A 20,358-nucleotide genomic window follows, 5' to 3' on the forward strand; every position below is an offset into this window, starting at 1 on the left:
TTTATATTCAAATTAATTAAGCAATGTATTTACATTCAAATTATTAATAAATAAGCTTCCAATGTATGTGCTACATGCAAGAAAACTAAAAAAGTTCATGACGTAAAACAAAAATACTTCAAACATGACATTTTAAAATAAAAATACTTCAATACGAAAGCAGTTTAGTCATTGATATTCAGTAAATAATATAGCTAGCGGTCTAGTAAGCAATGGTGGGTTAGTTTCATCGATATAGTAATCTAAGCGCTCACGTTACCGCACCGTAATGTCACTTATCTGCCAAGTTACGGACGGAATCACGATCCACGATTCTGTCTGCCAGTCTTTGTTTCTTCGTGCTTGCGTTTTTGTTGAAAATAACATAATTTTTTATGAAAGTTTCTAGTGAATTTAATTTATAATTGTTTGATATATAAATTGTTACTCTGAAACATGTAATACAATGCTTTGATTATTTGCCAGTAACTCGGACGTCCTAAAAACATTGGTCATGGTGAGTGGATTTGTTTAGTTTAGTTAGTCTAATCATGTTCTTATCTCATATTGGAACATTAATTTCCGTATGTATTAATTTCCGATAATGATGTATTCAGAGTTATCAGGACGAACCAAGTTATGGAAGCTCCTTCCCCAAGGATTTTAGTTACGGACCGTTCGAGCAAAATGGGGAGGGTGACAACACGTCATTGCAAGAAGATCATAAACCACGTATTCTTCTAATGGGTCTTAGAAGGTAGGATACTGAATTTTTACAAATATACAATTTAGATGTTATTACCTTTTTTTGCACTCTTCTGGGTTCAGCATCCTGGGATCCGCCCCTTGAGGGATTGATGCTTATTCTAATGCTTTTCATTAGCTTTATGTGTTTCATAAAACAAATAATATTAATTTCTTTTAGATCAGGCAAGTCTTCAATTCAAAAAGTTGTATTTCATAAGATGTCCCCAAATGAGACATTGTTTTTGGAATCTACAAACAAGATTGTAAAAGATGATATAAACAACAGTAGTTTTGTTCAATTCCAAATTTGGGACTTCCCAGGTCAAATAGATTTTTTTGATGCTACTTTCGATTCTGATACAATATTTGGAGGTTGTGGAGCTTTGGTATTTGTAATAGACGCACAGGTAAGACAAAACTTTATATTATTGTGTTTGATGAATTTTATATTAATTTAAATAATGCATGAGTTAATTATATTTTTTCCAGGATGATTATCAAGATGCCTTAGACAAACTGCAACTCACAGTTACTAAAGCTTACAGAGTAAATAATAACATCAAATTTGAAGTGTTTATACATAAGGTTTGTTCTAAAAATCTTTTTTTAATTTTTTTTATTGTGTTTATTGTGAAAAAAATATATAAAAATATTTTTGGATCTTTAATAGCATTGTAAAATATACATCAGATTTCTAATTGTACTGTGAATGTTAGATTTTATGTTATTCCCAAAATTTGTAATTTACAAGAAAACTAATATTGATTATCTATACCAGGTTGATGGACTCAATGATGACTACAAGATGGAATCTCAAAGAGACATCCATCACCGCGCAAATGAGGATCTTGCTGAAGCTGGACTGGAGCATGTTCATCTATCTTTCCATTTGACATCTATCTATGATCACTCTATATTTGAAGCTTTTAGTAAAGTTGTCCAAAAGTTGATTCCACAACTTCCAACTTTGGAAAATCTTCTCAACATTTTAATATCAGTAAGTATATTATGGACGGTTAATAAGTGTAACATACAAAATTGGTATAAAACAACTGTGTTTTTACATCTTATATTGTGACATATTTCATTTTGAAACTTATATTTTCTTTCTGTAATACATAACTGAAGTATTTGTAATTTATTGGTTTGGCAATTGGTTTCCAATTATTCTTTATGCAAAATTCATACTTTGTTATTCACAATAAAACACTCTAGTATGTTTTTTCTGTCTATGTCAAATATTACATTCATTAGAGACAATGTATTTTAGCAACAGGGCTACATGATATTTTTGACAAATAAAATTACATCACTATTTTGTGTCAGATAAACAACACTGTTAAACTTTTGTCCCTTATCTCATTTTTACTTATTTCCACATTAAACACGTCTCAAACCCATATTTTTATAACCATTTCAGAACTCAGGCATAGAAAAGGCCTTCCTTTTTGATGTGGTGTCCAAAATATACATAGCAACTGATAGCTCTCCTGTTGATATGCAAAGTTATGAGCTTTGCTGTGATATGATTGATGTTGTCATAGACATATCATGTATTTATGGGTATGTATTCATATTTACCTTTTTCACCTAAAGTAAAAATCTCAATTTCAATTTATCAATAAATATTATTTTTATACAGAAAGGCTACTATTCTATGCCAGTATGTAGTACTTGCGGCAATTCGAAATTAAAAGTCGAAGTGTGTGGCACTTATAGTCATAAATTTCATATGTCATAAATTGCATCTGAATCACTACATATCACTATTCCTTTGAACTTTGTCTAACAATCTAAGTAATTGCTGTTTTATATTGAAGTATATACAACTGCTGAAAAAAACAGCTGAGGATTCATGCATAAAATCAATGATTGTATTCTAAACTTAGACCTTCATTGGCACTTTCATGGTAATTTTGAATTGTATTCTTAGAGCTACAAACTCTGAATGACCACTGCTGAAAAGAAATGTAACTAATTTTATCAGTATACTTCATAACTAAGGGTATGCAAATTTAAATGGAGAGCATGGTATCATCTCACAAAACAAAAACGAAAAGTTACTAAATTAAACAACCTGATGTGCTTTTAAATTCAATACTTTATATTATTGTGGAATTTTGTTACAAATTTTAGATGCCATACACAGGGTCTACATTCCCGTGGGAATTTCTGTATAAAAAGTACCCAATGTGTTATTCCAGGTTGTATTCTATCCGTGTACCAAATTTCATAACAATCGGTCCAGTAGATTTTGCGTGAAAGAGTAACAAACATACAATACATCATAAACTTTCGCATTTATAATATTAGTAGGATGTGAGGCAGTATCTTTAGATCTCAACATAAACTCACGCAATTTTTTTTTTTGCGATATTACTTCCTTTAGGAGTAACCCACCTCTAGCCATATCAAATCTTAAGCCATATCAAGTCCTTTAGTTTTTGAGTTACAAACAACATTTTAAATATTAGAATAGGTATTTACTTATATAGTATTTATTGAAATTTGTCTTCATTTTTTTGTCAGCATGGTAGACGACAGTGAAATGAATACATTCAACAGTCAAAGTTCTAGTCTCATCAAGCTGAACAATGGCACAGTGCTGTACCTGCGTGAAGTTAATAAATTCCTCGCTCTTGTATGTATACTTCGCGAGGAGAATTTCCAAAAACAAGGTACGTATTTTTATGTTTTATTGAAAGCGATTATACTCTACTAATTTTTGCCCGCGCTTATTGTGCGTCCGCTCATAAGATTTTACCAAGTAAGGATGAAACCTAACTACTGTGAAAACCACATCCAATAGTTTTTGCGTGATGCGCAAATAGACAAAAAATTTAAAAAATATATGTATTTTTGGCTTCTCGTCCCATAAAGACCCCTCATAATTATTTTTCTTTAATACCTCCTATTTACAGATATCGCCCACTTAGTTCTATTATATGTAAAGAATTATAAAAATCAATCGATTATGAAAATCAATCGTTCCCGGCTCACTAGCGGCGTCATTACATTTTTATCGAGTTCTTAATTCATTGTAAATTATGAGAATATTGATTTTTATTTGTAGGTGTCATTGACTACAACTTCCTGTGCTTCCGCGATGCGATTACTCAGGTTTTCGAGCTACGGAATAAGTGTCAGAATGCCATGGCTATGGCTAGGGCCAGGTCGGGAACCCCGGAGCCGCTGGCCAATGGTGCTGCCGTCGAATCCACGGAGAGCAATTCAGACCGCTCTCAAACTCAACTTCCATAGCACTTTGTACTATCCTTGTATGTATCCTGTATTTAGCGTTAAAACTAAAACTCAGTAATGTTAATATTTCATTTAAAGAGTTTAATAATGTGATGAATAAAGTATAAATATGTTTTATACTCAATGTTTTTATGATGGATTTAGATTTAGATTGTGTAAGCTTTCTCCGACAGTCCTTTCACCATTTCATTTTTGAGAGATTTATCGACAGAATGTTTAATTTTTGGACGTTTCGTTGACAATTTTTTTGTCTGATAGAATTTCGGGATGAAAAGTAGCCTAATATACATTCTTATCCAGGTCACAATCTATCTCTGTGCCGAATCAGAGCCATTTGATAGTGTGTGCGCGTACAAAACATACAACTTTGGCTTCTATCAACCCATAATAGTCCCCACATAGGTACTTTTGTCTATCAATAACAGAACACCTGCTTGACATACGTCAAACCGCTCAAGCCTAATGCGCGTCACTGTGGCCAGGCATCCGCGCAAGCCCTAGTGCCAAGTCAACCGACCGCCTCTCTGTAGACACGTACCACATAGGATTTGGGGTTAAATACTTATCACAACCACCACAGTCCATAATACCATAAAATAGAATATCGTTTATTGTCAAATTATAAAACACCACAACACAATCAAATAATGAAATTAATCCATGTGCTTCAATAAATGTGTACTAAATTTCGCAACTCACAAATAACAAGTCATAAATATCACAGACATTTGTAATTTTTGTTTACATTACTCGGATTAAACTATTTGTTAATAGTATAATAAGTAATTAAAATATCCGACATCGAAATAAAAGCTATCATATTGCTAACGACATATCAAACTATAGTATTATACAAAAGTCATAAATCTATAATAATCTAAATAAATGTAAAACTCTTAATAAGTCGAATATAAAATACATTTTATAAAATTTATATAAGACTGGTATCGTAATAAATATTGCAGCTGGTTGGTTTTCTGCATTTGCAGTACACTTTGTTAGGTGATATGGTCGACGTGGACTCCACCGTCCGGAGCGGAGGCCTGAGAGGACGGGAGGCTGCTGCCTCCAGCTGGTCCACGCTGGACTTCGGCTGGGGCCTGCGTATGCGTCGATCCCTTTCTGACCTAGATCTCTCTATTTTTTGTGCATGAGCTACGTTGCGTTGCAGTTCAGCCAGACTGTCGGTGCGAGCTGGTAGACGTTCCACATTATTAGAAACTTCACCTACTTCCGCTGTGTCTGTGTCAACTATTTCTTTATGATCTAATATCATACCAATGTTCAATTTCACAAATTTTGGGCCGTCCCTGTATATCAAATAGACTGTAGCCTGGTCTAACACCCGTAAAGAAAAGTACTCATTAATTTTTAATGCTTTCATCTTGATTTGAAAAGGTTTAAATGTCTGACTTAGTTTGGCGCTCTTTTCCTTGATGAAGTTATCGAACTCAATGGCTAGCATTTGCTCGTCATCGGGGCGTGGTTTGTCTTCACCAGGCCCTCCAAGTTTGCAAATCTGGGGGTCCTTATGTGCCATCTGAGTGTCTATCATGACCTGTTGCAGAACTGGAGGATCGTTCAGAGTGTGCCACTTCCAGTGGGAAACTGGTCCCAAGCTGCGATCCAATATTATACCTTCAGTTTGATTGTACTTGAGTCTGTTAAGACAAATAAAAACTTTCAAATTTCAAACTAAATAAAATTGTGTACGTATTTTTCGCAACACCTACTTAGGTAACATTGGAATGAACATAAATTTGATTTGTTAACTACTTAATCGCTCACTAAGCACACACATTAAGTCAATCTTAAGAAGTACAGATATTGAATCAGGCCCAATCTAGCCGCATACTAGCGCCATCTTTATGTATTCTTCATCGAGTGGATTAAAAAAATCATCTTAAAAAGGAATAAAGCTCTTTATCTTAATGTGGCATAATAATTTTCCTTTTTTCGCTAAGAAATAAAAATAATTTTGTAAAAATGTGGTGGCGCCGATGTGCGTCTAGATAGGGCTTTAAAAGCAAGCACCTTATTTTGCCAGCATGATCAAACACTATGCCATTGCCAAGATAGTCGAAGGTAGCCAGCACGGTCCGCGGCTGAGTCCGGCCGCGCTCGTCTGGCTCGCCACTGCTGTAGACCACAAACCGCTGTTGAGCGTTCACCTCTATAACAACATCACATTTTATATCATACAATAGGATTTGTTGACTACACACCACAACATACAACTTTTTAAATATTCTGACTTTTGTATAGTAGTTTTCATAGATCAACATTTGGTCCCGGCGAAGGAAAACATCGTGAGTACTTGAACTGTCAACTAGTGTGCAGGGCCCACAACCATTTAGGCAGGACCACACTGGTAAACAGTTGAAATTCACTAGCGCGTATGCTAGTACTTGCCACTAGACGCAGTAGGTAGTCGTAAAAGTCATGTCAGATGCATTTAACAGGAACCTACCGAAACATTTTCATAAAAACTACCTTCAGCATTGTAATAATCAAGCGCCAGATTCCCACTCTTGTAATACAAGCGGCCTCGTCCGTTGTCGTCGAACTGAGCAAGTTTTTCACCACTGTCGTATTCCAGCACGCCTTTCTTTTTATTGCGCTCAAACCAGTCGAATTCCGGATGGGATGGCCTCATACGATACACATTCATCTAATAAAAACAGTAAAAAAAAATACATTAAAAAATAGACCTACCAATTAACCGCATCGCAAGTCAGCAGAGCAAGCAGAACCCAGCGCGATACTGTTGATACATTTGTAGGTACTGGTAGGATCAGCCACCATCCATCCATTTTTACAAATTAAACTAAACAAAATAAGTTACACTAGACAATGGATTTTATGTATTAGTTATTGGAGACAGTTGCCACAATTTAGTACATGGATTTTGGTAGCCACCGTTTTTTGGTTTTTATTTTTGAACAACGCCGATTACGGTTCACTTGTTGAAGTCTGTAGTAATAATATGGTAACGACTGAATCCGGTTGCCAAGATTGCGTTAGCTATGGACAAAGAAATCGAAACTTACCTTCCGCACAACTTTCTCTGTCGGTAGCATGGTCCAACCCTTTTCTATAAACGAGCGATCAGATAAAGCATATCGTACAACACCTTTCCCATAATCCGGATCAAACTAAAAACAAATATTAAGTAGGTTAGGCAGGCAAAACGAAAAGAGCTTCGAGATTCATATATATAAATTAGGTAAACTTAAAAAGTTACTCTTACTTCAATTTCTTGCTGCTTTTTTGCTTTAGACATTTTTCAAAATAATATTATTTAGGAAAGCAGGAAAAATATAACTTTACTATAAAATCAAAAATAAGCTCAGAAATAAATAGACCAGATTACGGTCAATAGACAGTTGACAAGACATTTTGATACAAAAAATAAGTTTTGATTGTATTTGTCACTGGCCTGTCCTGTTTATAGATTTATATTGATTTTATAAATTATTGAATTAAAATTATTAAAAAGCAATTAATCTACCTAATTTGAATACAAACTAAAGAAACTATAGTATATATATTTTATAAACACAAATACATTTGTAATTTTATTTTAATAATATTTACGAGTCAACCGAAATCGCGTGTCTTGGTTTATGATCAACTTTTATCTGCGGTATTTTTTAACCGAGTGAGTGTGGCTACAGTAGTTACCCGAAGTGCGGCTACAACTAGGTCTAGCCGGCTAAACCTATATGTAGCCGCACTTCGGGGTTTAGCCGTAACACATACAACAAAAAAGCGCAGGTCGCATTTGTAGAAGCTCGCACTGGACGCACGCAATGCTAGTTACGGCACTGCTCTGTCGTACCATCACCTTCGCACAATCATCAATATATATAAAACTTTGTGACTAACTGACAGACAACGCACCTGAAACTATTGGGCGTAGGAAGCTGAAATTTGGTGTGGAGGGATTTCCACGGGAAACGGATTTTTACTCATATACGATGATGTGGGCAAAAGCTAGTTTCTTTATATAATGTTAACCATCCACTATATATAATGATAACCATCTCTTAACTTAATTTTTGTCTTTAACTTTATATTTCCGAGGTATGTTTGCTAGTAGTATGCTTGTACTTTTAAGTTTATGGATATTATCAAATTGTTTTAAAACTTGGTAAGCTTTGTTTTAGCATGTATACTTAAATAAATTTTGTACAGTATTACAAATCAAAGTCTACATTTTTGTGTTATCAGGTAGGTCAGCTGCTTGTATTTATATGCTGTTAGTGTTTTTCTTATTTTTTAATTTCCTTTCTATTCATTAATTCCATTATTTCTGTAGTTAGCCATTTTTTGCGAACCAAAATTTTCTCTTCTTTAATAATTCTCCCGCGCTTTTTACTACAATTCATTAATCAATTTCATTTATATCTATACTATCTATTGTTACTATATTTCACTCTACATGAGATATCCTGTAAGTCCACATCTCAAAATCTTCTGAGATCTTTAATTAACGGTGCAAGCTACAAAAATGACCAGATACAGCGGTGAAGCATAAAAATAGGTATTTATAGAATATGAAAATATTACGATTATTTAGATTTTTTTTTCATTTCATTGAAATCGCGCTATTTCAACCAGATTCAGTTTTTATTTCTAACTCGCACACGTTAGCCTGAAACCCTTGTGTTGAAATTGCCTTTCCAGAGATATGACTTTTGTCTTCCTTAAGTTTATTGTACGACCAGCGCTTTTACTGCATTCCTCTAATTTCTCAACCATTCGTTGAAAGTCAGCTGCTGTGGAGCTATCAAGACTGACGCCAGCGTAACGAACGTTGTTAATGTTACGGCCTTTGATCTTGTGACTCCACAGTGTGAAGATCTTGAACAGCTTTCGTCCCAATGTTTGCTTGTCTGTCTATAATAAAATCTTGCAAGTTAGATTTCTCACACTTCCTAGATGTCCTACAGAGTTGAAATTTCCCATGACGCTTTAGTTTCTATTACTATGTATTATTATGATAAGCATGACCTGACGGTGCACCCAGGATCGGCTTCCAACGAGGGAGTTTCTTAACGGACATGGGTTTTTATCAAGCATTAAATGCCACACTATCTCTCTGACGATAATAAAAGCTGCCAAACGTGACATTTAAAAATATATATATATTACTGTAAAATCATAAAAAACACATTTTAAGATTGTTTACATAATAAGACTTGTAAGAAAAAACGAAGTTTATGTAGATTTTTTATTTGTATTGGTAAACTGAAATAGTCTGTAATAGTAATGAAACTGAAAGGGTGCACTGCACACTGCATATTTTTAATACTACATCTGTATACTCAACGAAATATTTTTTAAAGAAACAAAACTGCATTCTAAGATTTTCGTAAATATGCTTCTTGCCAGGAATGGGACAATTTGATTTACATTTCTTATTATATTACTATTGACCTTAATCCACAAATGTAAACAAAGTAATGAATGTACCAATACAATCACTACTTTGTTTACACATACAGATCAGTTACGTTAGTTACTAAAGGGAAAAAAGATTTTGATCGAGCTACATTATATAATATGGCAATACCAAATAGAATGATTACGATTGGTTGATAAACATCCAGTGTTAGCCTTCAAGATTTCGACACACTGTATACTATAGGATGAAATAGCGGGAATTAATTTAGTACGTTGCAATACGAACAAATAAACTAGGTACTTACCATTGCGAGATCTCTGTCTACTTTTCCTGATCTGAGTTTTTCAGGCTTCGATTCCGGCTTTGGTGCTGGCCTTGGCTGAGGTGTAGGCGCAATTTCAGTATCAAGACCAAAGTCTTCATCATAGTCAATTGGTCGCGACTCAACAATTTTTTTCTCTTTCTTTTCTTGCTCATTTCTGAGTGTCTTTTCTCGAATTTTTCTCACTTTCTCTCGACACAAGTCTTTAATATTTTCTTCTTTTGTTTTTCCCCCGTGTGAGATAAATTTATGAATTTTCTCGCCAATAACTATGTCCTTCTCATTTTTCTTCATATTAATTTCTTCCTGTTGTTTATTCAATAAACTTTCCAGGTCGAGTTCCAAATCAGACAAATTACTAATACTAGACGCGGGTGGCATAACTGGTCGTTTTCTAACTTCAAACATCGGTAAGGGATCTGATGGAATTTCTTTTTTTCTTTCCTTTGGTCTATCTTTTGGTACAACTAAATCATAAATAGATAGCCTTTTTGGCATTTTGATTCCAGTCATAGGTACATCAAGTGCTTTTTTTTTATCCGGTGGTACAGTATGTTTTTGTTTTGTAAGTTGATCTGAAACGTTTTCGGATTTAACTATTTCTTCCTTTTTATCTTTTCCTTTTTTTCCTGATACTTCTTGATCTGCGACTTCTTTCTTTTTTTCTTTTCCAGCTTTCGGTTGATTGGTGCTTTCTGTGTCTTTAGTACCTATTTTTTCTTTCTTTCGTTCTTCTTCTTTCTGTTGCTTTAATTCTTTCATCAATCTTTCTCTTTCATCTGATTTCACAGCATTTTCAGGCTTGAGCTTATCTTTATCAAGAGTAGAGTCTTTTGTCTTTTTTTCATTACTTTTATCTCCGATTTCTTTTGCAGTTTTATCACTTTTAGCTTTTTCTTCTATTATTTTATTTTGTTTATCTTCCTTTTCTTTGAGTGTTTCTCCTTTAGTTTTCTTTTCTGTAGTTTCTGTATCTTTTCTCATTTCATCTTTAACTTTGCCTGTTTCTTCTTTAAGTTTTCCTTTCTCTTCTTTATTTTTTCCAGTTTCTTCTTTAATTTTCCCTGTTTCGTCTTTAGCCTTTCCTCTTTCATCCTCAACTTGTCCCTTCTCTTCTTTAACTCTACCCTTATCTTCTTTAACTCTTCCCTTATCTTCTTTACCTTTTCCCTTATCTTCTTTAACTCCTTTCTTCTCTTCTTGAACGCCTTCCTTCTCTTCTTTAATTCCTTCCTTGTCTTCTTTAACTCCTACCTTCTCTTCTTTAACTTTTCCTTTTCCTTCTCTGACTGTGGCATCTTTACCACGAACTAAATCTTGATTAGATTTAGGTTTTTTCGTCTTGCCAACGTCATCAACTTTAGCTGTTTCAATTTTTCTATCTAGTTCTTGCACTGTATCTTTAACGTCCACTTCATTTTCAGATATTTTTCCCTTAGCAGCCTGCATTTTTAATTCCTGTTCAATTTCTGGAACACAATAATATCATATTCAAGATATTTCCTCAAATTAATACATTTACATAATATAGCTTTTTTTATTTCCGCAGTAAGTTTGAATCACTAAATAGAGCAGGTAACCAAAGAAACCTGTTATATTAAATCAATCTGAAATTGCAAAAGATGACATTTTTTCTCTCTCTCAATTTTGCTCTCCTATACAAATTGACCGGTCAGCTGAGCAGATTTAGTATTAGAATTCATGAGATTCATTTCAAGTTTGAACAGCGCTGCATTGCAATTGAATCGTTTCATAAAATATATATTTTATCTGATATCCTGCTGTTTTGATTACTTAATGATTTTGAAAATTAGGTACTTTAGGTATTAGGTACATTAAATAAATTTAATTTGAAACGCCATCACACGGTACATGTTTTCATGAATTTACTTAAAACATGTAATAGCAACAAAAAATTCTTATCACCATAATTTTCTCAAATTGAGTGTACACTGTACATTATACGGACTCACCTTTTTCTCTTAATTTTAATTGTTTTTCCAGGTCTCTTTCAATTCTTTTAGCGAGTTCCCTCTCTTTCCTTTCGGCTTCAAGCTGTTTCCTGTGCTCTTCTTTAATTCTTTCAGCTTCTTCACGCTTCTTTTTCTCTTCTTCTAATTTATCCAAGGTATCCTTAATCAGTTCTGACGAACTTACACTTTTGGTTCTTCTAATTTTCTTTTTAACTTCTCTGGCACCGTGAGGAAAAAAGTAGTCAAAACCACTCGTTGGCCCTTCCATATCTGTCATCTTACTTATACCACTGAATAGTGATTCGTCTGAATGATACTTTTTCATACGTGACGGGGGTCCATGAGCAATTTTTGTTATTGTCGATTTTATACTTCTTTTGTCACGCAATCCTCCTATTGGTTGTAATATAGCAGATACATCTTGTGTGTAACGTCTTACAGCTAATGGAATAAAAACTTCTGTCAACCTTTTTATATCTTTGAATCCGGAAACTTGTTCTATATCACCAAAGTCCAGCTTGTATTTTTCTTCGAATTTTTTCCCTATTCTTGAAATGAAACCTTGCCCTCTTTCTCCTTCATACTGTTTAGGAGCCGGAGCATGTCTAGTGACGTCTTCGAAATCACGTGCCTTTTGTGTTGTGTACATTGCTTTATTCTTTTTTGCTAACTCTTCCTTTTCTTCTTCATGGCGTGTACCAGCTTTCGATATAATCTCTTTTTTTTTACCTGTTTCGTAGTTTTCATCATCTGCTGACGTGTATTCTTTTCTTCTACCAGAATGATCAATATATGGAGGTAAATCTTCGTCCATATCTTTGCGTTTACTAGAAGTCAGTGCATATTCTTTTCTTCTTCTATCATCAGCGACGCCATCGGCTTCAAACGACTCTTTCTTTCTGTCACTATAATCATACTTAATAGCCTCTTTCTTTTTTCTATCGTCAGAAACTGCATCTGTTTGCAATGCATCCCTTTTTTTGTCCTTTCCATAATATTTACTATCTGCCACAACCGATTCCTTCCTTCTGTCATGAGGAACTGAATCAGCTCTAGATGTATCTCTCCTTCTTTCACTATCATCATATTTACTACCAGTTGGTAAAGCTCCTCTTATTTTCCTTTCATCAGAAACTGTATCAGCTTTCAATATGTCTCTCTTTCTTTCGCTATCATATTTACTATCCGCTACAACAAATTCCCCCCTTCTTTCACCAGGAACTGAATCAGCTCTCGATGTATCTCTCCTTCTACCACTATCATCATATTTACTACCGGGAACAGCCTCTCTCTTTTTTTTATCATCAGAAACTGTTTCAGATTTCAGTATGTCTCTCGGTTTACCACTATCGTAGTATTTACCTTCAGTTACATCAGACTCCTTCCTTCCTCGCGAATCTTTATTTCTGTCAATATCATCATATTTACTACCCGTTGGAGCAATATCTCTCTTTGTCCTATCATCAGAAACTGTATCAGATTTCAGTATGTCTCTCTTTTTGTCACTACCGTAGTATTTAATATCCGGTTTTCTGTCATCGGAAACTGTATCAGCTTTCAGTACATCTCTATTTTTATCACCGTCGTGGTATTTACTATCCGTTGTGACCGACCCCCTCATTCTGTGGTCGGAGACTAAATCTTTCCCTCTATCACTATCATAATATTTACTTGTCGTTTGAACAACCTCTCCCTTTTTGTCGCGATCATAGTATTTACTAGATTCGACCCTTTTTTTATGATCGGAAACTGAATCTGATTTTGGTAAATATTTTTTTTCATCACTATGATAATATTTACTAGTCATGTCATCAGACTCCCTCTCTTTTCTATGATCGGAGACTGTATCAGGTGTTCGCCTGTCTTTTTTTCTATCTCTGTCATAATGGTCTCTCCTTAGGCTACTATCAATATCTGAGTCAGTATTAGTTAATACTTTATTTTTATTACTATCATAATATTTAGTAGATGCTGCTGGATAGTCTTTTCTTTGATCTGGAACATATTCTTTACTTTTTATGTGTATAATATCATTATCTAGTAAGTCTTTATTTATGCCACCACTTTCGTAACGTGTACTAATTGTTGGAATATTATCTTCATAATCAAAGTTACGTTTTTGTATGAGGCTTTTCATTCTGTCACTTTCGTAGTGTTTACCTTCTCCAGTAACATACTTTTTTCCGTCTTGAAAAGTGTCACTTTTTGAAATGAATTGTTTGTCATGTTCGTATTGCTTACTAACCGCTTGAATAAAATCTTCCTTGCTTGTGCCATAATAATTCTCTTCTGCTAAATCAGCTCTAGGTGTGTGCATGTAGTCATACACTGTATTATCTTCTATTTTGTCTTTTTTATATCTCCTTTCAAACTCATCTTCTGTAAGTGTTGTAATGGATTGATTAAAGAGTCGACTTTCTTCTCCATAGGGTGTACCGGGATGTCGTCTATCTTCATATATCTTCTCTATTTCATCAAACATTACGTCTTTGGTTTTTTTTACTCCATGATAATGTGATCTATCACTGAGAGGTCCTAACATAGACGAATCAATATCGTGTAGGAAAAGCTCTGCAACTTCAGGTTCACGATCCGTTTTTGACATTTTTTTCAGTATCAAATTAATATCAATATCCGAATATCTGCGTTTGATTTTCATAGCCTGCTTTTTATCTTCAACAAGGGCTTTTCGTATCAGATTTTCTATTTTGGACAACCATGTCTTAACCTTCTGAGCGCGCGAGCTTGTTTTTTTTGCAGCTTTATTCGATTGAAATATTTCTACAGCTTCTTTACATTTCAAGCATGGCTTTTCGGCTTGATTTTTCTGACGGCAATGTTCACACACTCCGATTAGGTCATTTGCACCCAATTCCTGATTTTGGAGTAACTTTTGTGCATGTTTTACTATATTTACACATCGCGGACAGCTTATTTGATTGCGATCTGGAATAAAAAAATAACCGTACCAGAGCTACAATAATGGTTAAACTTCGAAAAATCCTGAAATTTTATTTTTGGGGTTGCTTTCGGGTTTGCGATGCCGATAAGTCCGAGGTCAGCTTACAAATCGTAACAAAAAAATAAACAATCGTAAATCGTTTTAAGATTCGGCTGTATGCTATTGTTGCTTATTAGCTGCCCAAGCTAAGTGTTTTTAGTCACAATGGAATGGTACTTCCGCCTTAGAATAAGATCACACCACACACCACTTGATTGCTAAATTAAATGTACAATTTAATGAAAATATTACCAAGCTCTGTAGTGATGTCCACATTTTTTAATGGAACGTCCTTTGTGTTTTCCAGAATAAATACGTCGTCTGTGGTAGTTGTAGCAATTTGGGTGGTACCAGTGCTTTTGTCAATCTGTAATAGACAATCACGACAACAGCACGCTATGGCTAGTGACATCGTAAAACGTACCTAATGTGATGTGTTAGATATAAGCTTTATTGTATGAGATTAAATTCGCCAACGCGGAATTCTAACATCGTCATGAATCACTACTTACAGCGAGCTTTCAGCCCTTACCTTCGTACATGAAATGCTTACTCGAATACTTTACACTTTGCATAAAAACCGAACTTTATGACGCTATATTTGCTTCACTTTATATTTTCGTCGGATGAAAACCAGGCGTTTATCATAAAGAGTCAGCTTATAAAAGCATTATAATGAATATTTCCAGATATGCCCAAGCATTATCATTATTAAGTATATGGTCAATTCAACGAACGGGGAAAAACATTCAAAGCAAACAAACCAATTTCAATGATCTAATTTTAAATAGCTTTCCTGGATCGTTCAGTTTTGACTCTTAGCTAAAACGAATATTTTAGGAAGTAAATAGATGCCTTTTTTCCTAAAATATGTAGATACTTTAGCCATGAGTCAAGTTAGTGGGTATTAGTAGGTAAGAAGAAGTACTTACACCTTGAAACAAGAATACAGATCAATATTTCCTTTTTAAATCTACCAACCATTATATGAAGTTAAATCTACAGAAATAAATGGTTAACTCACATCCTCCACTAACGTAGTGTGTCGGTAAAGAACAAAGCCAGCATCTCGAACATCCAAAACTTTCTGGAATCCCGAGTAATTCTCGCTAACAACTTTACAACATGGACAGAGGTCAATTTTCATTCTGAAATTTAATACACATATTTACGCATCTGAGGTCGAGATGAAGAACAATCAGAGAAAACGATAGGTGTAGCGCATGCTTGATCAAAAATAGACTATCCATAATATAATCGGACGGATATTAAAATAAGGTACTTACCCGCCTCCTGACCACATCTTAGCTTCTAATATAGGTACAAGATTTCAAAAATCCATGTAAAGTCTTACAAATTACAATAAATGAGCTAACATTATCAAACATTCATGAATCATCTGTAACAAAACTAAAATGTCTAGTTTTCCGTCATACTGACATTGATTTGAGATTCAGTTTCTGGTCGTTATACAAATCTGTAGAAATTGTAAAGTATTTGAATAAACATCAATTCATAAAACTTTTGTATATTTACTACATGGAATTAATAGGTACTCGGTTTATCACTTTTATCAGCGTCTTTTCTTCCACGGTGATTTGAGCGCAAGGGAACAACTTTTTTGAGAGATCTAGATTATTGTGAATTTGTCCCATTAGCTTACAACTATCAGATAAAGATTGTCAGGAACATAATTATTTTTACAACTTATAGCGTTGTTATATTTACATATTCATGTTAAGTGAATTTACATATTACAATTTGATCTTATTATATTTATTTCTGCACTGATTTCATGCCAAATTTCATGACTCTATCTCAAAGCCTTCCTGTTCATGAGCAAAAGGATCTTAACAGACGGACATACAGACAAAAAAATGATCCTACACAGATCCGATATTGCTCCTTCCTTTATTTAGCTTAACGTATTATCCAAATCCTATTAAAAATATAAAAGAGAAACTTGCAGATTTTCGCAAAACCATAAATATAGGTTGTTCAGGCGTAAAAAGATTATTCCTATTAATTGTAGATACAACGAATAAAAATAAAAAAGACACACACACCAATCAAAAGTGGGCTTGTCAGTATCTCGATCATTCGTTATTATTTATTTCTGTTTGTCAACAAAAAAAAACATTTAAATTTTAAACAGACATTTAATATATTAGAATAGAAATATTACCACTACTTCTGTCATACGTTTTGGCCACAAAATAAATTATATACTTCAAAGGGGAGCCCTTTGCCCAGCAGTGGGACATAATACAGGCTTTATAAAATAGGTAGTTTAAATGTTACATTACACTACAGTTACAATACTGCAAGAAATGTCGATACCTATTAATACATTAGATAAGCATGTCTGACTTTTTATTGATTTGGGTTTTAATTGATTTTAAAAAATAATGACTATTAATTTGATTTTGCCTACATATTTAATCAATTTTTCTTTTAAACAAATTCATTATTTTCTGTTTTAGTGATAGTGGCGAACCTATAGGCTTAAGAACTAGTTCTTTGGTACAAATATTATGTAATGGGCCAAATGCCAGTGCGACTACAGTACAGGCCAGGCAAATCACATTATAGGGCATACTGAAGTCTGGTGTCGGCAACGAAACCATGCCTCCATTTGTTCTAAATATAGCTGGGTACCCTGAAAGTGAAAAAAGAATATCACTAATTGAAAAGGTACTGTTTTCAGTCAATAAAAATCTATCACAATATTTTTCTTTTCACATTAAAATACTTAGGTATTTTAACACTAACATAACATAAAATAGGCAACCCAGGGCAGGTTAGTTGAATAACAAAATTTGGTTAATTCATAATTATTTCATTAAGACTCAACAATTCATTTATAGTGGGTGTACAAAGTGACAACACAGGACAATGACCAAGAATAAACTACATACAAGAATAAGTTAATACATGATTGTTTCATAACTTACAAGGTTTTGATGCATTCAATGCAGAGTTGAATGTGGTGCCTGTAACCGGGAGACTAGTATAGTTCTTAGCAGTAGGAAGGTTGGCCGTTATAAGGGCAGAACCAATGTAAAATCCATGATTGGCATCAGGTGGATATTCTTGCCATTTTAAAAATACAAACTCAAATTCAATTGTAATTGTTGTTGTTGATCTAGGAGGTAACTTCAACATTAATTCTAAATGATATGGCTTCTGACGACTGCGTCCAGGGGAATAAAATTGTGATAAGATCAAATTGCTTTCAGCTTCACCATTCACTCTCAATGAGCTAAGTTGTATTGGCAACCACCATGGAGCATTTTCTAACAGTACAACATCAATGGCAGTCCAATAATTATTGACTAATTCAGTTACAATTCCTCCAAACTCCTTGCCATAACCCAATATATAGCGAGTGAAATATAATGGTGGTGGCACAGTCACTAGTAAATTCTTTGTGATATCATACTTTGCACCAATATTGATCAATTGGTCATTGGGTTTTATATTATAAACAGCAAGTATTGTCTCACTTCCTCCTCTTTGAGAAAATACAGTACTATCAGGAGATGGTGTCAATTTAAACTTTTGTGTATCATTTGATGTAACATCTACATAAATTGTGCTAGCAGAAGAAAGAGGACAAGCTCCAGGCAAACCTTGTCCAAATAGTTTCCTAAATGACCAATCTATACTATTAATTATCTTAGAATCATACACTAGTGCAACTGTCTGTTTCATCTCAAAATGTGTGACAGTGCAATCCTCATTAGTACAGACTTTTCTAACATGAACCCCAATTGAATGATAGTTAGTGTTATGGATTAATCTTGAGTTAAGGAGAGCTGAAAATCCCTTGCTAGATTCGCATGGCAACAATTTTTTCCAAGGTGTTAAATTCTCAGTGCAAACTATTTCTCTAGGCAGAGATGAATATCTCAACCTTAATGTGATATTATGGGTTGTTCTTACTGCACCAGTAGGCCATAATGCCATTCGTGGAACAACAGTATTGAAATTATCAATGAAATTTAGAGAAGCACAAAATATTCCTGATAAAGTAGCACTCAATTTTCGCCATTGTATATCTATATTGGAAACTTCTGGTTCAAACCAGGCATAAAGCTCAGCACCGGGAGCTGCATCTAAAACTGGGTAGCCCCACTGGTGGTGTCTCCATTGTCCTTCCGTTAAAGTCAGATGTAATTCTTCAACTTTGAAACGTGATATTACTTCACCAAGAGATCTTGGAGATAAATGGGAATGTTGAACTGTAAAATATACATGCATTATTAAGTACAAATGGATAGTTATTGCAAGAACAGCATCTAAATCTGAATACACTGACCCATGATCACAACTAAGCAATATCTAAACCTTTGTTCAGGGAGGGGAGGATATTGTGAGTTTGCCTTATGCCTCAGAGCTCATGCCTATGTTTAGGTCATACTAATAAATGGACACAATACTTTGATTTCCATTCTGAATCAAAGGGTATAAGGTTATAAGACCATCTAAGCTTCTCCCAACCCTGTGCCTTGGTTCGACTGTGCTAATCTCAGTAGGGAGATTCTAGTATCTGCTTTTCAAGTGAGATCAGGTCATGTTCCAGTTAACAAGTTTTATTTTCTTATTAAAAAAGCCCATTCAGATGCATGTAATGTGTGCAATAAAACTGAAGATTGCTTCATGTTTTGTTGGAATGTGACCAGTACTCAAGCTTAAGAAATAAACTACTGTGTGATCTCTCTTTGGGCTATCATGAAATCAACATTATGTTGAACAAACCATTGTCTCGGGAGGCCAGGTGAATTTATACATTTTGGAGAGGGGTGATGATGCAAAGGCAGACATAATACCAAATAAAATGGAATTTTCCCATGAGGCTGGCATAGTCGCACTAAGCAACTGAAGCCTCGACAAATAATAGATTTTAAAAAATCTAAACCTTTTTCCTGAATGAACTAAGAAGTCATAATTAAAGAACAATATGTAGTCATTAGTTCTGAAGATATAATCAGGATGGAGATAATCACTTATTTCAAGTATATATTGGAGTTTCCTATATATGTATACTTGAAATAAGTGAACTTAAAATAGGTTGCTGAAATTTAGTTTTCCAATTGTTCCAGACTTGAAAGAATTATTTTCCTACTTACAGGTAGCATCAATATGAGGAACTATTTGGCACTGAAAGGCACTATGAATTCGCATATACTTATACTATTAATTCGCTTATACTTACACGTTGAATTGTCATCAATTATTGTTATAAATTGGAAATGTGTATAAAGATGTGCTGGTAGCAAAGGTTTTATAAATATTTCTTCCTTGAAATCGTCAGTTTGAGCTGCAATTACACAGGTCATGAGAACAAGGAGTCTATATGTATAATACATTTCCTAAGTTTTAGATGTAACAGCGTGTACGTTATACTAATTAAACTTCCACAATCAATACAGTCATCACGTTTATAAAAAAATAATGTTTTAAAAATTCGGCAAATAGGTAGGTACCTAGTAGGTACCAATAACAAATATGTATTGATTGACTTTACTTGACACATTGACTTGACACTGACAAAGCTGACAACATTGCCTAGCTAGAGTTGCGTTAGATAGACGACTAGATCGATATCGATGAAATCAATAGTTTGGGAATAGTCAAAATATCAATAGGCCTATCCCATGGA

General features: G+C 34.2%; 3 protein-coding genes across 6 annotated transcripts; 1 reads left to right on the top strand and 2 right to left on the bottom strand.

Annotated features, from left to right (window-relative positions):
- Window positions 1–185: 185 nt before the first annotated feature.
- On the top strand, window positions 186–4,106 carry RagC-D (Ras-related GTP binding C/D). Of its 2 annotated transcripts, none has more exons than XM_053754812.1 (8): window positions 186–496; window positions 597–736; window positions 905–1,133; window positions 1,216–1,311; window positions 1,505–1,723; window positions 2,147–2,289; window positions 3,256–3,404; window positions 3,800–4,106. In XM_053754812.1, the coding sequence occupies exons 1-8, from the start codon at window positions 494–496 to the stop codon at window positions 3,985–3,987; spliced, it is 1,167 nt and encodes a 388-aa protein (XP_053610787.1). In that variant the 5' UTR covers window positions 186–493; the 3' UTR covers window positions 3,988–4,106. The 2 variants fall into 2 exon arrangements, with proteins under 2 accessions (XP_053610787.1, XP_053610795.1); XM_053754820.2 differs by having other exon boundaries at window positions 211–496; window positions 606–736.
- Window positions 4,107–4,574: 468 nt separating this feature from the next.
- On the bottom strand, window positions 4,575–16,695 carry LOC128675382 (calponin homology domain-containing protein DDB_G0272472-like). Of its 3 annotated transcripts, none has more exons than XM_053754771.1 (9): window positions 15,980–16,695; window positions 15,718–15,841; window positions 14,946–15,060; window positions 11,693–14,638; window positions 9,702–11,188; window positions 7,038–7,142; window positions 6,481–6,658; window positions 6,022–6,160; window positions 4,575–5,648 (listed from the first exon to the last, which is right to left on the bottom strand). In XM_053754771.1, the coding sequence occupies exons 1-9, from the start codon at window positions 15,994–15,996 to the stop codon at window positions 4,919–4,921; spliced, it is 5,841 nt and encodes a 1,946-aa protein (XP_053610746.1). In that variant the 5' UTR covers window positions 15,997–16,695; the 3' UTR covers window positions 4,575–4,918. The 3 variants fall into 3 exon arrangements, with proteins under 3 accessions (XP_053610746.1, XP_053610753.1, XP_053610762.1); XM_053754778.1 differs by having other exon boundaries at window positions 5,509–5,648; window positions 6,022–6,126; XM_053754787.1 differs by lacking the exons at window positions 4,575–5,648; window positions 6,481–6,658.
- Window positions 16,696–16,832: 137 nt separating this feature from the next.
- Window positions 16,833–20,224, bottom strand: PIG-T (Phosphatidylinositol glycan anchor biosynthesis class T). The gene is made up of 3 exons (XM_053754800.2): window positions 19,912–20,224; window positions 17,648–18,937; window positions 16,833–17,352 (listed from the first exon to the last, which is right to left on the bottom strand). The coding sequence occupies exons 1-3, from the start codon at window positions 20,063–20,065 to the stop codon at window positions 17,132–17,134; spliced, it is 1,665 nt and encodes a 554-aa protein (XP_053610775.1). The 5' UTR covers window positions 20,066–20,224; the 3' UTR covers window positions 16,833–17,131.
- Window positions 20,225–20,358: the final 134 nt, after the last annotated feature.

Source organism: Plodia interpunctella, chromosome 2 (assembly GCF_027563975.2).
Source record: "Plodia interpunctella isolate USDA-ARS_2022_Savannah chromosome 2, ilPloInte3.2, whole genome shotgun sequence".
Lineage (NCBI taxonomy): Eukaryota > Metazoa > Arthropoda > Insecta > Lepidoptera > Pyralidae > Plodia > Plodia interpunctella.

What these genes read in the sequence shown, in the direction of transcription:
- RagC-D (XM_053754812.1), top strand. An exon ending in TTGAAGTGTTTATACATAAG is followed by an intron (nt 1,312 to 1,504) that starts GTTTGTTCTAAA and finishes TATCTATACCAG; the next exon opens with GTTGATGGACTCAATGATGA. An exon ending in TTCTCAACATTTTAATATCA is followed by an intron (nt 1,724 to 2,146) that starts GTAAGTATATTA and finishes TAACCATTTCAG; the next exon opens with AACTCAGGCATAGAAAAGGC.
- LOC128675382 (XM_053754771.1), bottom strand. An exon ending in TGATTATTACAATGCTGAAG is followed by an intron (nt 6,161 to 6,480) that starts GTAGTTTTTATG and finishes ATGTTGTTATAG; the next exon opens with AGGTGAACGCTCAACAGCGG. An exon ending in GATCATGCTGGCAAAATAAG is followed by an intron (nt 5,649 to 6,021) that starts GTGCTTGCTTTT and finishes TTGTCTTAACAG; the next exon opens with ACTCAAGTACAATCAAACTG.
- PIG-T (XM_053754800.2), bottom strand. Translation starts at nt 20,065, where the DNA reads ATGTATTATACATATAGACTCCTTGTTCTCATGACCTGTGTAATTGCA. An exon ending in AATTGATGACAATTCAACGT is followed by an intron (nt 18,938 to 19,911) that starts GTAAGTATAAGC and finishes TATATTTTACAG; the next exon opens with TTCAACATTCCCATTTATCT. An exon ending in ATTGAATGCATCAAAACCTT is followed by an intron (nt 17,353 to 17,647) that starts GTAAGTTATGAA and finishes TTTCACTTTCAG; the next exon opens with GGTACCCAGCTATATTTAGA.